Below are 17,045 nucleotides of genomic sequence, written 5' to 3'. Positions count from 1 at the left end.
ACTGTTCTTCCTCCTCCTCCTCCTCCTCCTCCTCCTGACTGAGAGGCTGGTAGAGGGTCCAGAGGATGAGACACACAGCTCTTTCTGGGAGTGACAGCTGTCAAAACTCCGTCTCCTCAACCGGCAGCCTCGCACGCACGCACGCACGCACACACACATGCAAGAACACAAACATACACACACACACACACACACACACACACACACACAGACAGACAGACACAAACACAGACACGCACACACACTGTCGCCGCCACTTTTCCATACCTAATGCAGTAAAAAACCTCCGTCTGGACTCTTCTGGGCTCCTTTTGGTTCGATAAATAAATAAACACCACTTGGAGGGGGTTTTCTGCTTCACCACATAGCGCTACATCATTCCTGTGACCCTCCAAAAAGTTTAGACCACAGCAAAAAAGTAAAGGCCAGGAAGAACAACAAAACCCAAAAACTTTTAAATGAGTAATAAAAAAACACATCCTGTCCGGTGACTGAGAACTTGTGGGAGTTGTGGGGAGGTGGGGCCGGGGAAGAGCAAGGGAAATGAAAATGGAAATTGCTGAAGTTTTTTTTTTCTGTGTTTTCCTTTTATATAATGCAGAAGGGGGGCAAGCACTTTGTATTTTCCCTTGTTAAAATGTATGCATTCATTTAAACTTCTCATTTTTATATTATTTTTGTAATATTTTTTTTCATGTCTTTTTTCATCTTTTATTTCATCTTCATCTTGGTTGCACTTTTTTTGAAATCATAGTTCGTTTTTCATTGTTATCTGCAGAAAGTGTCTTTGTCTTTGCTGAAGGGGGGACAGACCGGCCGGACAGACAGAGGAGGAAGAGGGGCTACACTTGTTGGCCATGGCTGTGAGGTTGTTTCTTGACCCGACGACTGACCACCACCACCACGACAACCCACCGATTTGTCCTCCCCCCTGGCCTACCCTAATCCCAACCCCACCCCACCCCACCTACCTACACAGTCTGGAACGCCTTACTCTGGGCAGGGGCCATCACCGCGGATGGCACCTGCAGATTCCCACCCATGTTCCGCGAGTTGAACTTGGGGGTGGTGGGTGGCTCGGGGGTCTTGGACATGGCCTGGTTGTAGGTGGGGGGCGACTGGGGGAATCCGGGACCCGGAGGCTGGCCGTTCTCTTTGAGGGCCTGGACGGCCGGAGGGCGGGGGCGGGGGACGCCCGGGCGGGTGGCGGCACTGTTGTGCACCATGGACTGGGTGGAGGAGGCTCCGGAACGGGAGCTGCCCGAGCGCGAGGAGGACAGCGAGTTGGGCTTCACCAGCTTGGCCTTGGGCGCCTCGGCGTCCTCCCTGGGAACGGCAGACAGAGGGGTGTGGGGAAATGGTGGGACAAAGCAGAGACAAAGTCAAGTTGTGTTCATTATTATTACAAACCCTCAACCGCTCAATAATGCAGAAGTGGAGCAAGCACGCTCAGTGGTTGGGGGCATGCAGGAAAATAATCTTCTGAAGAACTTGTAAGCTACTGTATGTGACAAAAAGATAAAACCTATGTTGATGTAATGTCTGAATGTCCTTTTACATAAAAAGACAAAACGACATTGGGTTACTACGCCGGTGACGGTCATTTGCCATTCTTCCCTGTCTCTCTCCCCCCACTCATTTCCTGTCTCTCCTCCACTTTCCTGTCAAAAATGAAGGCTAAAAAGGCCTAAAATAATAATTAAAATATATATATATATATATATATATATATTACAAAACACATATTATTATTACATTACATTACATTACATGACATGAGACTGTTATGTAAAGCTATGTGTATAGTGTAGAGTGCATCCTTCCTGTGGAGGAAATAAAGATGGGGGGGTGGCGTGGAATGAGGTGGGGGGATGAGGGGTGTAGACAAAGGACATTTACGTCATTACCGTACGTACATTACACAACATGACACTTTTATCCAAAGCTATGTCTGTCACGAACAGATGTTGTTCATTTAAAAACAGCATGGTCCAGGCAGTCGAGATGACATCACTACATAAAAATGACCCCAAAGAAATGAACTTGCTTGAATCCACCCTGGGGAGGAACACAGTAGGGCGTTGAGGATCAGTGGCTAAATGCATAATGTGTGTGCGTGCGCACATGTGTGTGTGTGTGTGTGTGTGTGTGTGTGTGTGTGTGTGTGTGTGTGTGTGTGCGTGTGCGGGTGTGTATGTGTGTGTCGCTATCGTCCATCATCATAAGTCTGGGGGGTGGGCTCATGAACAAACAGAGGTCTTCCAGATGCTATCCCAACCTCCCCTGAGTGAGTCTCGCCCACCAGTCGTCAGCCCAGCCGCTGGCGTCTGAGCCATAGACCCATGCTGACTTCCTGGGGCGGGGCCGAGCACAGCAGAGCATCATGGGGGAGACAACAGGGGTCAGCTGACCTTGTGGTAGCCATTTCACACATTATGGTGTACAGTGTACACGTGTGCTCGCACGTACAGTACACACACACACAGGCGCACGCCAGTAGACATGCATTCACACATGCACAAAGCAAAGACGTCCACTGAGACACACACAGTAAAGTGTTAAATCTTAAGTGCTGTCTTCCATGAACTAAAGTGAAGCCTGTCAGTGGTGGTGTATATGAGAGAAAGAGGTGTAAAGATAGACAGTACAGATCTGGATTCTGGGAGAAAGAGATCAGGGAGAAAATAGTGCAGGACAAAGAGAAAAAAGATGGGAACATAGAACATAGAAGACAGTAAAACAAGAGGGTGATGTTTTGCTTGTAGAATGGACGTTGTGCAGAAATGTTTCTTGCATTTGAATGATTATCCTCTCTGGCTGTGGTGATATCCAACACTCCTGTCCAACTACTTCTTCAGATGAAGGACATGTAATGTAATTGTGAAGGATATTCTGCCCAACCTGCCATATTAAAAACAGCAGTGGAAGCCTTGGTATTGCCGACTTTATCTCTTGTATTTTTCAGTTAATTTTGTTAAATCAAGCAGCCAGTATGTTTAGATGGATGTGTGTTTTTTTTTTAATCTCCGCCAAAGAGGTTATGTTTTCGGTCGCGTTGGTCTGTCAGCAGGATCACTCAAAAAGTTATGAACGGATTTTGTTGAAATTTTGTGAAGAGTCATTTTGGAGATGACAAAAAGAAAAAGTGATTACATTTTGATGGTGATCTGGGATTTCTTTTTTTATCTCCGCCAAGGAGGTTATGTTTTCGGTGGCGTTGGCATGCCTGTCTGTTTGTTTGTTTGTCAGTCTGTCAGCAGGACAACTCAAGAAGTTATGCAGAAATTTGGATGAAACTTCATGGAGTTGTTGGAAAGGACACAAGGAACAAGTGATCCAGATCATTGCAGGATAGGGTGAATTTTGACATTCGAGTTTCTAACTCCACAAAAAGAAGGCAGAAAGACGAGGAAAAAAATGAGGGTGTAACATAGTCAAACAGCTTCCTTGGCAGAGGTCTACACTCTCTGAGTGCATGTCTAGTTATATTAAGTTCTGTTATAGGCATAGGACAGTCATGGGTGAGTGGTTAGGGCGTCAGGCTTGCATCCCAGAGGTTGCCGGTTCGACTCCCGACCCGCCAGGTTGGTGGGGGGATTGATCAACCAGTGCTCTCCCCCATCCTCCTCCATGACTGAGGTACCCTGAGCATGGTACCGTCCCACCGCACTGCTCCCCATGGGGCGCCACTGAGGGTTGCCCCCTTGCACGGGTGAGGCATACATGCAATTTCGTTGTGTGCAGTGTGCAGTGTTCACTTGTGTGCTGTGAAGTGCTGTGTCACAATGACAATGGGAGTTTCCCAATGGGCTTTCACTTTCACGCTTTCAGGATTCCACAGCGTGTAGATGTTATGCCGTCAGTGACCCCATGGTCTTGGCGGGAGGTTTGCACTCTCTGAGTGCTTCTAGTTCTCGGTCCTAGAAAACAAAAAGCCTCACCTGATCTCATTAGGTGTTTCCTCCTCTTCGTACTTCTTCTCCTTCTTGTGGTAGATCCACCAGAATGTTGTGAGTGTGACTGAGATGGCCAGCACGCCCAGGATGACGGCCAGTAAACCCCAGCCGATCATGCCGAAAGAGGAATGCTCCTTTTCTGTAGCGCGCGCACACACACACACACACACACACGCACACACAAACAAACACGCATGCGCACACACACACACACACACACACACACACACACACACACACACACACACACACACACACACACACACACACACACACACACACACACACACACACACACACACACACACACACACACACACACACACACACACACACACACACAAAAACAGAAGAACATGCTCCCATTATGAGAGACAACAGGGCCATCGTGTTTTAAGCTCCATTAATCTGTGTAATCGTATGCTTAAGTTAACCCCTATTTTATATGGCCACTGAGACCTCTCTTTAGAGTGGAGTGGAGCTAGCTAGCTGAACTGTTAACACACAATACAATGGGAGACAAAATGTCTGGGCTTATTCAGAGCAGTGATAGAGGGCGCGCAATAAAAGAATGAAGAGGAAATTTAATTTAACAGTGGGGAGCAGCCATCATTTATGACTGTAGTGGGACCACACCGTACGTGGGCCCTTTTTTTGGCACGCTCTAATTTGTGGCGGATGGGGGTCTGTAATGTGTCTGACTGTCTGTCTGTCTGTCTGTCTGTCTGTCTGTCTGTCTCTCTATCTCCCTCTCTTTATGTGTGTGTGTGTGTGTGTGTGTGTGTGTGTGTGTGTGTGTGTGTGTGTGTGTGTGTGTGTGTGTGTGTGTGTGTGTGTGTGTGTGTGTGTGTGTGTGTGTATGCATGTGTGTTTGTGTGTGTGTGTGTGTGTGTGTGTGTGTGTGTGTGTGTGTGTGTGTGTGTGTGTGTGTGTGTGTGTGTGTGTGTTGTGTGTGTGCGTGCGTGTGTGCGTGCGAGCGTGCGTGCATGCATGTGTGTCTGTGTGTGTGTGCACGTGTGTGTGTGTGTGTGTATGTGTGTGTTTCTGTGTGTGTGTGTGTGTGTGTGAGTGTGTGAGGGAGAGAGAGAGAGAATGACCAATCGAAGACATAAGTAAAGGACTTGGTTGGATACAGGCAGGCATGCTCGCAGGAGGGCGAGTGAGATGATTCGGGCAGCTACGTACGTTTATGTAACTCTCAGCGCTCCCGCTCTGAACATTACGTTCTCCTGCAAACCTCTCCAAAAGCCATTACTCGGGGACATTGAGAGATGGCTATTTGAGCAAAACCAATGACCAATGGCCACTGTTTGAGTGGACCCAGTCCCCAATGTGGGGTCGGAGGGGAACAGTGAGAGGGAGAGTGAGAGAGAGAGAAAGAGAGAGAGAGAGAGAACGAAAGAGAGATGATGAGAGAGAGAGAGAGAGAGAGAGAGAGAAGGAGAGAGAGAGAGAGCGAGAGGGCGAGTAACATAAAGGGATCAGAGAAAAAGAGAGTTACAGAGAAAGAAAGAGAAAGAGTGCGAATGAGAGCAAGAGTGGGGGGAATGAGATTTTTCCGCTGCCTTCAGGAAACTGCAGTCATCCATCACGCTGGCCTCGCTCCTAGCTCCACTTGCCCTGAAGAGCTCTAAAGCACTGATCCTGAATCACTGTCCCCCACTCCGACCCCTAATATCCACTATTAGGATGAACGGGGTGCAACGGAGAGAGAGAGAGAGAGAGAGAGAGAGAGAGAGAGAGAGAGAGAGAGATCTTTGAGAACAAGAGAGTCAGAGAGTGAGCACAAGAGAACGATGGAGAAAAATAGTGTGAAAGGCGAGAGAGAGAGAGAGAGAGAGAGAGAGAGAGAGAGAGAGAGAGAGAGAGAGAGAGAGAGAGAGAGAGAGTGAGAGAGGAGAGAGAGAGAGAGAGAGAGAGAGAGAGAGAGAGAGAGAGAGAGAGAGAGAGAGAGAGAGAGGCAAAGACACACGACAGCACTACTCAGCACTTCATAAAATGGGTGTAATCCCCGTTACCCATTGGAACCTCAATGGTGCAGTTCTCCTCCCCCACAGCGTTGCTGGCGGTGCAACGGTAGGTGCCTGAGCTATCGTCAGTCAGGTTCCTCAAGGTGACAATCTCTGGGTTTTTCAGGTCTGCGGAGAGAGCAACACAAACAAGAGCAAACAAGCATTAGTGCCTGACTATGTTAGACCTACTAACTTATCAACAACAACAACAAAAAACAACACTAGAATTGTGACCACAACTACAACGATAGGGTGTCTCAGGAACAGCATTTCAATGGCAGTATCGTCCATGTGATTGAGATTTTTGGTTAGAATGAGGAGCTTTGTCGATTTTAAAAGAAATATGGTTGGCTCATACTGCCTCATCAATTAAAGTAAATTTCTGACAATTCAAATACAATTCAATCCAATCTTTGCACATCCCTTGTCCATTTCACAACAAAGACACTCACACTTTGAATTCAGCTCATTGGAAAAAAGTAGTAATTGTTTTGGAGTGATTGACATACTGCCACTGTGCTGTGTGAAAGGCGGAGTGATTGTATTAAATGAGGTGCTGCTCTTGGTGACGTCTACGCAGGGAGACTTGGAGGGACAAAAGGGTCAGTTTTCCAGGGCACAGAAAGAGGGGGCGCAGAATCTGGTCCTCATTATGTAAGTATGTGTGTGTGTGTGTGTGTGTGTGTGTGTGTGTGTGTGTGTGTGTGTGTGTGTGTGTGTGTGTGTGTGTGTGTGTGTGTGTGTGTGTGTGTGTGTGTGTGCGGGGGCTTCAAGATTACTATTGTTCCGGGCCCAGCCTGTCAGCGGCCCTCTGCCTCAGGGTGACTAAAGTACAGAGAGGAGGCTGGCTGGTTGCTCGCCTTCCTCCACCTGATTCAGTTCTATTTCGCCTGAGTGCTGTCTGTCTGTCCTCAAACGCCCCCACCCGCCTGCCCGCCTGCCTGCCTGCCCACCTGCCTGCCTGCCGTAGGCAAGGTGTCAGTCTGATGCATGACTCTGGGGGAAAAGGGAAGAGGCAGCAGAGGAGGTGAACTGCAAATGTTTTTTTTTCAGCACGATCATGTGTCCCAGGCAGTCGCTGTCCTTTAATTGTGTATGCAACCCACTTCCACCTTCACCCCCGCGATGCGTCAGCCACTCCTCCACAATTCCACCCTCACATCCTCTCAACATAAGTCAAGCATTCCATTCCATTCCATCCCACCCCATTCAACGCCACCCCCACCCCCTTTTCATCCATGATTGAGGAGAGCACAGAGAGCACTTGCACCACTTGAGTGCTCGCTCGCAAGTGTTTGTCTGGAAGAGCGATGTGCCTAAACCGCCCGCTAAGGTCACTTACTCATCTTGGCATGGAATGTGGCGTCACAGCCTCCTCCCACAGCACTACCCATGGTCCACCCACTCCTTCAACCTACACCCCAAAACATTTAAGTCAAGCCCAAAACAACTGATTCCATACCCCTTCCCTACACCCCAAAACACTCAAGTCTACCCCTGATACCCTATCCCTTCACTACACTCCAAAACACTTATGTCCACCCCAGAACAACTCACCTCCCTAAACCTACACCCCAAAACACTTAAGTCAAGTCCACCCCTGATTCCCTACCCCTTCACTACACCCCAAAACACTGAGTAAGTCCAACTCAAAGCAACTGATTCCCTACCCCTTCTATACAGCCAGAACTAATGCCCACCCATGAACACCCAAACCCCACCCCAGCCTACACCCGAAAACATCAGTGCCAACCCCTTTAAACAACCAACACACACCCCATCCTTAACCCCCGAAAACACCATCCCACCATCTCAAATAACCAACCCCAAACCTACCCTACTGGACACATTAGTTTCCCTCGGGATCAATAAATGATACTCAGATAAGATAAACACAGAAGATGCTTTGCTACAAGCAGAAACTGCAGGAGCAACTAAGGATGTTGAAGTTGAAGCTCTAACTGGTGGAGTGTATTGGTGTTCCTGGGGACCCCTTCTGCATCCTCAGCAGGCATCTCAGGGTCTTGGGTGTTTCGCCCATTAACCTGAACACCTCTCCTGAGTGGGGCAGCAAAGACTGAGTTAGCCTTCACCAGCAGGAGGGGTCCAGCTACGATTCCTTGACAGCCACAGCCACCTGGAGCTAGTTTCAGCTGCTGTGGCTATCTCCCTGATAGCTTCCTGTAGTTGCTTGGCATTAAGTCCAATCTTCTGCAGAAGATTGCGCACAGACGTTGCGGGGAAACCCCGGGCGCCGACCTCGATTGGGAAGAGGGTGGCATGCCACCCAGCGAGGCTCGCCTCTGCCACTAGCTCTACTCTACTCTCTACTCTACTAATGTTCACCCCTAAACAACCAACCACACCAGCCGGGACTCAGTAATTCGACGCCCTTTCCGTACTTCAGTCTTGCGTCATACGACCCTAACCCTAATCGAAACCCTAACCTTAACCCTAAACCTAAATCTAAACCTAACGCTAACCCTAACCTTAACCCTAAACCTAAACCTAACCCTAAATCGCTTGTTTAAAACATTTGATTACCATGTGATGTACCACGGAAGTACCGAAAGGGCGTCAAACTAGTGGGTCCTCACACCAGCCATTCCCTACCAACAAAACACGAATGCCAGCCCCCTTAAACAACTAACTCCCTCCCCCTTCTAAACAACCAATCCCGCGCCCCGCCATCCTCCTCCCACCAGTATTAATCACACCTCACCATATTCTACACCCCTTCTACACCCCAAAACACTAACGCCCACCCCACTGAACAACCAACCCCCCACCCACTACCACCACCACAGCCCCCTCAACTTTAAACCTTGGGAGATAAATGATGATGGACACCAAGGTATTTTACAGTCCACTAAAAAACTAATTACGGTGAACAGGTGTTGTTTCATTGAGGCCATTAATTTGCTGCCTTTGGCTCAGACGCGTGTTCTGGTGCTAATACACTTACTACCGTCAAGTAAATAGGTGCCGAGATTGCACACATTGCAGTGTGTGTGTGTGTGTGTGTGTGTGTGTGTGTGTGTGTGTGCGTGCGTACGTGCCTGCGTGCGTGCGTGTGTGTTGTGTGTGTGCTGTTGAGGTCCGTGGTTAGGGGTGGGGTGGTTGGGTAGTGGTTGGGCGCTACAGTAATTAACATTTGCAAGATGAGTCATCCGTACAGGCATAAACATAATCATAACTGGTCAAGGCAGGCAGGTGGTCGGAGGCATTAAGGTAAGCATGTGTGATTTACAGTACCGTTTAAATGAAATGCGGCCATGAAAGCAACACGCCAGGAGTTATGCAGGCTTGTTTCTTACTTTTTCCAGCATGCTGATTGACCTCTCTGAATGTGTATTTTAAATATTTGGGATATTCTCTTTTTATTTAACGGATGTTAATAAGATGTGTTACATTTTAACGTCTTGCAGAGTAGTTGCATCTTGGCTGTGTTTGTTGCAATATGTGTTGCTTCTGTAAAAATTGACAATTACTTCCATCATCTGATCTACATGTAGGGCGTATCTGCAGGTATGTTAGAGCAGGGATTCTTAACCTTTTTGACGTTGAGGCCCATTTTTTCCAGTGCGCAGTGTCCCGGGGCCCATACCCATGTATATATTATTATATTATATTATATTATATTATATTATATTATATTATATTATATTATATTATATTATATTATATTATATTATATTATGATAATATAATATAGGCTAATATATTATGATATAAAATAAATAAATAGGCTATTACTGAAGTATTTTTTCCACAAGGTGTAGCCCTATATCACGTAATCAATGTTAGTCTAATGTTCATCTCATTTAATCTTACTCATTAAATCCACTCACTGTTAAGCAAGCCAGAGTCATTCACACATATGAATGCCTCTCTGACAGCTCAAAGTTTGCGTGACAGCTCTTGACATGCGCTTTGTAATGAATCTGATGATCGTAAATTTAAAACGCTTTTCCACACAAGTGGAAACGCAACGCGGGAAGAACAGAAACTCCACAGCCGGACGGAAAACTGATAAAATCAAGGTGTGAATTAAAGGAGCCTTTTTAGTTATTGTAGACGTGCAGTAGAGATGCTTTTTAAACAAATCAAATATAACTTAATGCCAGCCAATGTGAATAAAGAACAGAGATACAGTAGGCCTCAATAAATCAAGATGTGAAGAGGAGCTCTCTGTAGAATAAAGTAGAGGATATGTGTGAAAATCGAAAATTACTTTATCATGATCTACATGTAAGGTGGGAATACACGAGTAATGCAGAAAAATAAAACTAATGTTACTTAAACAAAAAAGCAATTATCCTCTATACATAAATTGGATAAAAACCAACAATAGACATTTCTTCCTTGAGAATGCTTATCTTTCATAGTCCACTAGAGTACTTTTAGGTGTATTGTGAAAATAGCAGTCATTACTTTTTAATTGCCTTTGTTCATCTGGACACTTTGAAATAATAATATCCAACATGTAGACACTATGGCTAAACGATTCACATTTGCACAAACCACACCATTATGAAAATACTGTCTTCAGTTCAATGTGCTAATTATTTTCTCCAGAGCAACTGATAGTGAAATAGATGAGTGCAGGAGAGAGCACCCACCTATGTTGTCCAACTGGTAAAACAACCGAGCCTGCTACCACCTGATCACAAGGTGAACTCCCTGACAATCAAGCCATATTTGACACATTGATACATTTGACACCTTTGCCACATCGATATTTTTAATAATCAATTTCAGTTAGCCTTTTTTTAGCGTGTGGCTGTCCTCAACGCATGTGGCTTTTCTCATCCGCCACCGAGCCCATCCTCCTGCGTCACGTCCAGGGTCACTGACAGCTTTGGCTGGACCCAGAACAAAATCATTTCAAAGGCCCCCCGAACTCACTGCAATACAATGTAATAGGGACCCAATTCTGACACCCTCTCCCACTCACCCACTCTCAGGGCCGCTGACAGGTTTGGCTGGGGCCAGCACAAAGTGTTCTGAAAGGGCCCCCCAGCCAAATACATACAATGTAATGAGGACCCAATTCTTGGCCCCCTCTCTCGCTGGGCCCAGGTCAACTGTCCCCTTTGTCCCCCCTGTCGGCACCCCTGCCCACTCTTACTCCCTGGTGTCCGGAACAACTGACCCCTTTGTCTCCCCCACCCTGTCAGCTTCTCTGGTCCCACCACATCACACCATGCCACCGTTTTGGAACTTACAAGTATGTGTGTTGCTAAGGAGAACTATCAGTGTGGTTGCACATTCCACACTCACCCACGAGAGCCAGCGGAGGCAGCTTCCCGTTGCCCTTGCCCTTGTCCGTCACCCTCTCCCACTTGTAGGAGATGGGCTCCGAGCCCTCGTCCGACTTGCAGCTCAGCCTCACGTCGCTGCCCTGCTTCTGGCTGCCCTCCTTCCAGCAGCTGGGCTTAGACGGCCTCTCTGTGGAGAAACAATGGAGAATACATATGCATTATATTACAGTACATTACACAACAATGCGTAACATCACATTAAATTACATTGCATTATATTAAATTACACTCTCTGTGGAGAAACAATGGAGAATACATATGCATTATATTACAGTACATTACACAACAATGCGTAACATCACATTAAATTACATTGCATTATATTAAATTACACTCTGCCTCCAGCAACTGGGCTTGGACAGCCACTCTGTGGAGAAACAATGGAGAATGCATATGCATTATATTACAGTGCATTACACGACAATGCATACCATCACATTAAATTACATTGTTTTATATTAATTTACACCGTGCCTCCAGCCTCCAGCAACTGGGCTTGGACAGCCACTCTGTGGAGCAGAATGGAGAGTAGAGATACATTGCATTACATTGCGTTGTAATTACTTTACATTTCATTAAATGACATGAATGAAACTGAACCAAGACAAGGAGTGGAATAGAAAGTTAAAATAAAATATTAAATGACTTCACATTACGTTATATTACATTACATGTTATAATGTTGCATTAAATTACACCCTAACACCCAAACCCTCTAGCAGCTGGGCTTAGAGGCCCTCTCAGAGGCAGTACAATGGAGAGGAGATACATGACATTACATACTTAAACATTGCATTACATTACTTTACATTACATTGCATAACACACACGCGCGCGCACACACACACACACACACACACACACACACACACACACACACACACACACACACACACACACACACACACACACACACACACACACACACGCAAACACGCACACGCACACACACAGTTGTAGCGTCTGCAGTGCACAGAGTTCGTTTTCCATAACATTAACTTTGTTGCTATTGATTCGGCTAATGCATATGGCCTTTATCTTGTCTGTGCATTCTCTACTCTTTGTATACAGTAATGTCTGCACGCTGTCCGGATCTTTACATTGTTGCCCGAGAGCAAGAACACACTTCTGTATCACCCGGCATGGGAGATGATGAGTGTGGAAACCTGCATTCAGGCACATAGTGAGAAAATCCAGCGAGGAATTTGAGTTTGTGATGGCAACATCCACAACAGCGAATGGATGTATAAAATAAAACGACACCATCAATTCAGGCATTTCCAAAGAAATAAAGTGTACACACTTGAAAACGCTTGTGAAATCGAGTTTGTATTGCCTTGGCGAATTATAAACAACATAAGCAGGCTTGAAGTGCATGAATGCAACAAACTCTTTTGCAACAACCCTGTTAGCACAAATATACACACAGACACACAGACACGCACAAACACACACATACACACTCTCACACAAAGACACGCATGCACGCTAGCACGCACGCACGCACGCACGCACGGACACAGGCACGCAAGCACACACACACACACACACACACACACACACATGCAGCATAATGAATGTGGAACTGGAAACATGGGTTGAGAAAATCCAGCGAGGAATCTGATAAGAACATAACAATAGCAATGGGATGCATAAAACAAAACAACACCATCAAGCATCCAAGCATTTCCAAAGGGACACCTGAAATGTGTACCAAATTGAGTTAGGAATGCCTTGGTGATCCATACAAAACATAAACAGGGTTGAAGTACATGGATGGGATATGGATATTGACAAAAATGAATGTTGCACCAACTGTGTTAGCACATATACTGCAAACACACACAAACACACAAATACACACAAATACACACACACACACACACACACACACACACACACACACACACACACACACACACACACACACACACACACACACACACACACACACACACACACACACACACACACACACACACACACACACACAAACGATGGCTGGAGTGGAATGGCTCGGATCACGGGGAAAAACACTTTGTGTTCCTAAGGCACTGCAGAGGGGATTCAAAACAGCAATCAATCACCTTAAGAGACATCGTCAGAGCAAAGGTCTGGACCACCCCACCCCCCCTTCTACCTTCTCTACCTCCCGGCAACCACAAGCATGCACACACACACACACACACACACACACACACACACACACACACACACACACACACACACACACACACACACACACACACACACACACACACACACACACACACACACACACACACACACACACACACACACACACACACACACACACACACACACACACACACACACACAAACACACAGAGAGACCTAGAGTACAGTACATCTGGGTGAAGCCTGAGAGTGATAGCTGGTCACGGGGGCATAAGCACGGGGGCCGCTGGCGATCCCCATCTAATCTCAGCCCTGAATTTACTGACTCATTAAAAGCACTGACAGGCCGGGCAGTACATGGTGGTGGGACTGGTGTTGGTGGTAGTGGTGAAGTCACACACACACACACACACACAGGGCTGGATAAGGGTCATTTCACGTGAAATCAGACGCTTTGGGACCCGACCGATCCGGATTTCAATCATACTTGGTGTGCCTTTTAAGTAGCAAGGTAGCACCCCAGAACTGCATTGGTTTGAATCTGACACTAATATTAAGGGAGAAACAGACTAGGAAAGGTTCACATTTTAGGGTAGGACACTATACATTCAGCCTTGAATATATCAGTCAGTGTTAGTCACAAAAAGATGCCTGTGGTATTGTTTGAAAGCTCTTTTCTGGCTCTACATATTACACAATCAGCTTGGAATACAACAACTCTCAGAATATGAATTATGATAAATTGAAAAATAAAAAATTGAATATCTAAAAAACTATATTTTAAAATGGCCAGTTCCTTGTCCAAACGTAGCCGGCAATGTCATTAGCAACACCTCAAATGCTGGTGTCCGGTTCTTTATTCATTTCAGAGAGAATTTGACTCACAAATATGGCATCTTACAGACCACTTACTAATAATATGGTAATACCATAGTAGCATCACATGACAAAACAAAAACAAAACAAAAATGGTCAGTTTCCATGGTCCCAGGTTTCAGAAACCAAGGCAGATGTCCATTTATACACACCAAATGATGATATGTGAATGTTTGAACATTCCTTCTCTGTGTACCTGTGTCATCTTCCCTTTACCGTACTTTAAAGAGATAATCAATGGCTACACTCTCATTTTGTACTCTACCAGTGCATTTGAAGCAGCAGCTGTGTCTTTTGTAGATAATGTATAAGTATGTCCCGTTGCAGTTAGGTTCCACTACCAGAAGCACATCCTGATGATCCATGACAAGTCTATCTGGTCTGAAGGGAAAAGTGAAGGATGGAGATGGTCCATGAGGATGCAGGAAGTTCAGTTTCACCTCTCCAGTGCTCAGCATACATTCCTCAACACATGCTAGCCACCAGTTGCCATCATATACAGCTACAACATACCCTTTGATGCTTGAAAATGTAACACATTCCTTTACTGAGCTCACTCTTTCAACTCCTTCTCTGAATGCGGAAAATGGCCTAATGTCCATTGAGAATGGGCAGAAGCTGTGTAGTTTTTGAGTACCTGGAATAGTTCTTGCAGATTCAAACCTCTTCAACAGGTTCTCAGCTTCATGACGGCGCATCTCTCTCAAGAACATCCATTGCCAGTTTGCCACAATAGAGATATACCATCATGAAGATGAGAACCTGTTGAAAAGGTTGGAATCTGCAAGAACTATTCCAGGTACTCAAAAACTACACAGCTTCTGCCCATTGTCAATGGACACAGTGGAAGTTAGGCCATTTTCAGCATTCAGAGAAGGCAGAGTTGAAAGAGTGAGCTCAGTAAAGGAATGTGTTACATTTTCAAGTATCAAAGGGTATGTTGTAGCTGTATATGATGGCAACTGGTGGCTAGCATGTGTTGAGGAATGTATGCCGAGCACTGGAGAGGTGAAACTGAACTTCCTGCATCCTCATGGACCATCTCCATCCTTCACTTTTCCCTTCAGACCAGATAGACTTGTCATGGATCATCAGGATGTGCTTCTGGTAGTGGAACCTGTAACTGCAACGGGACGTACTTATACATTATCTACAAAAGACACAGCTGCTGCTTCAAATGCACTGGTAGAGTACAAAATGAGAGTGTAGCCATTGATTATCTCTTTAAAGTACGGTAAAGGGAAGATGACACAGGTACACAGAGAAGGAATGTTCAAACATTCACATACGTATCATCATTTGGTGTGTATAAATGGACATCTGCCTTAGTTTCTGAAACCTGGGACCATGGAAACTGACCATTTTTGTTTTGTTTTTGTTTTGTCATGTGATGCTACTATGGTATTACCATATTATTAGTAAGTGGTCTGTATGATGCCATATTTGTGAGTCAAATTCTCTCTGAAATGAATAAAGAACCGAACACCAGCATTTGAGGTGTTGCTATTGACATTGCCGGCTACGTTTGGACAAGGAACTGGCCATTTTAAAATATAGTTTTTTTAGATATTCAATTTTTAATTTTTCAATTTATCATAATTCATATTCTGAGAGTTGTTGTATTCCAAGCTGATTGTGTAATATGTAGAGCCAGAAAAGAGCTTTCAAATAACACCACAGGCATCTTTTTGTGACTAACACTGACTGATATATTCAAGGCTGAATGTATAGTGTCCTACCCTCACATGTGAACCTTTCCTAGTCTGTTTCTCCCTTAATATTAGTGTCAGATTCAAACCAATGCAGTTCTGGGGTGCTACCTTGCTACTAAAAAGGCACACCAAGTATGATTGAAATCCGGGTCGGTCGGGTCCCAAAGTGTCTGATTTCACGTGAAATGACCCATTAACCATAAGGGCCAGCGGCACAGTGGGCACCAACTATGTTTGACCAGTGAGGGGGCACCACAAATATTGTGCATTAAGTGGGCACCAGTGAGGTATACTGTGAGGTACAGTAGGTATAGTGACTTAAGGTCCTACACACACACACACCCACACACACACACACACACACACACACACACACACACACACACACACACACACACACACACACACGTACACACACACATACACACACGTACACACACACACAAATTCACACACGTACACACACACACATACTTACACACATACAGTAGTGATGCAGTGTTCATTTTTCAACATGTAGGGAGTCGTTTTAACACCTATACTGTATTTGGATCCAGAGTACTCTCTAAGTGCTGAATTAACACTGGGCGTTTTATTTCGTTGCACTGGTGTGATGCACTGGGGGTTGTACCCTATTCCCCGAGTATCCCTTCTGACCAAAAGCACTGGAGTAGCACCCGATCCCTCGCCAACAAGCAAACAACTATTAGCAAACCAAGGGAGGCGGGTCAACCATGCAGTTTGGGAAATGTTCATTGTTATGCTCTTGGTCAGACGTAGTCTCAAAGAGAGTTGAAAGTCGATGATAATCAGGCTACCCCTGCCCCACCACCCTCCTCCCTCCTGCCACCCATCACCTCCTTCACCGCTAGGGGTCATAGGTCACGGCTCCTTCAATCACTGAGCCCTGAACTCGTTTCAACAACAACATTCCCCTGGGCTTACCTCTGACATGGCGTGGCAAGGTTCTGCTAAGGAGATTTTTATTTATAAAGCACAACACCACAGCACCAGTCCCGGAGAGGA

At 45.7% G+C, this 17,045-nt stretch overlaps 1 protein-coding gene across 1 annotated transcript in view; it reads right to left on the bottom strand.

The window, feature by feature from the left end:
- Positions 1-232: 232 nt before the first annotated feature.
- Positions 233-17,045, bottom strand: part of clmpb (CXADR like membrane protein b) — a 137,337-nt gene continuing 120,524 nt past the window's right edge. Inside the window, exons 4-7 of the mRNA XM_063205522.1 lie at positions 11,252-11,419; positions 5,975-6,094; positions 3,942-4,095; positions 233-1,326 (exon numbers count right to left, since the gene is read on the bottom strand). Coding sequence (XP_063061592.1) covers positions 972-1,326; positions 3,942-4,095; positions 5,975-6,094; positions 11,252-11,419 — 797 coding nt within the window. The 3' untranslated portion in view covers positions 233-971. The remainder of the gene's footprint in view (positions 1,327-3,941; positions 4,096-5,974; positions 6,095-11,251; positions 11,420-17,045) is intronic.

Source organism: Engraulis encrasicolus, chromosome 8, assembly GCF_034702125.1.
Source record: "Engraulis encrasicolus isolate BLACKSEA-1 chromosome 8, IST_EnEncr_1.0, whole genome shotgun sequence".
NCBI classification, from domain to species: Eukaryota; Metazoa; Chordata; class Actinopteri; order Clupeiformes; family Engraulidae; genus Engraulis; species Engraulis encrasicolus.
Note: the sequence above shows the minus strand (reverse complement) of the source record. Positions and strands in the feature narration are given on the sequence as shown.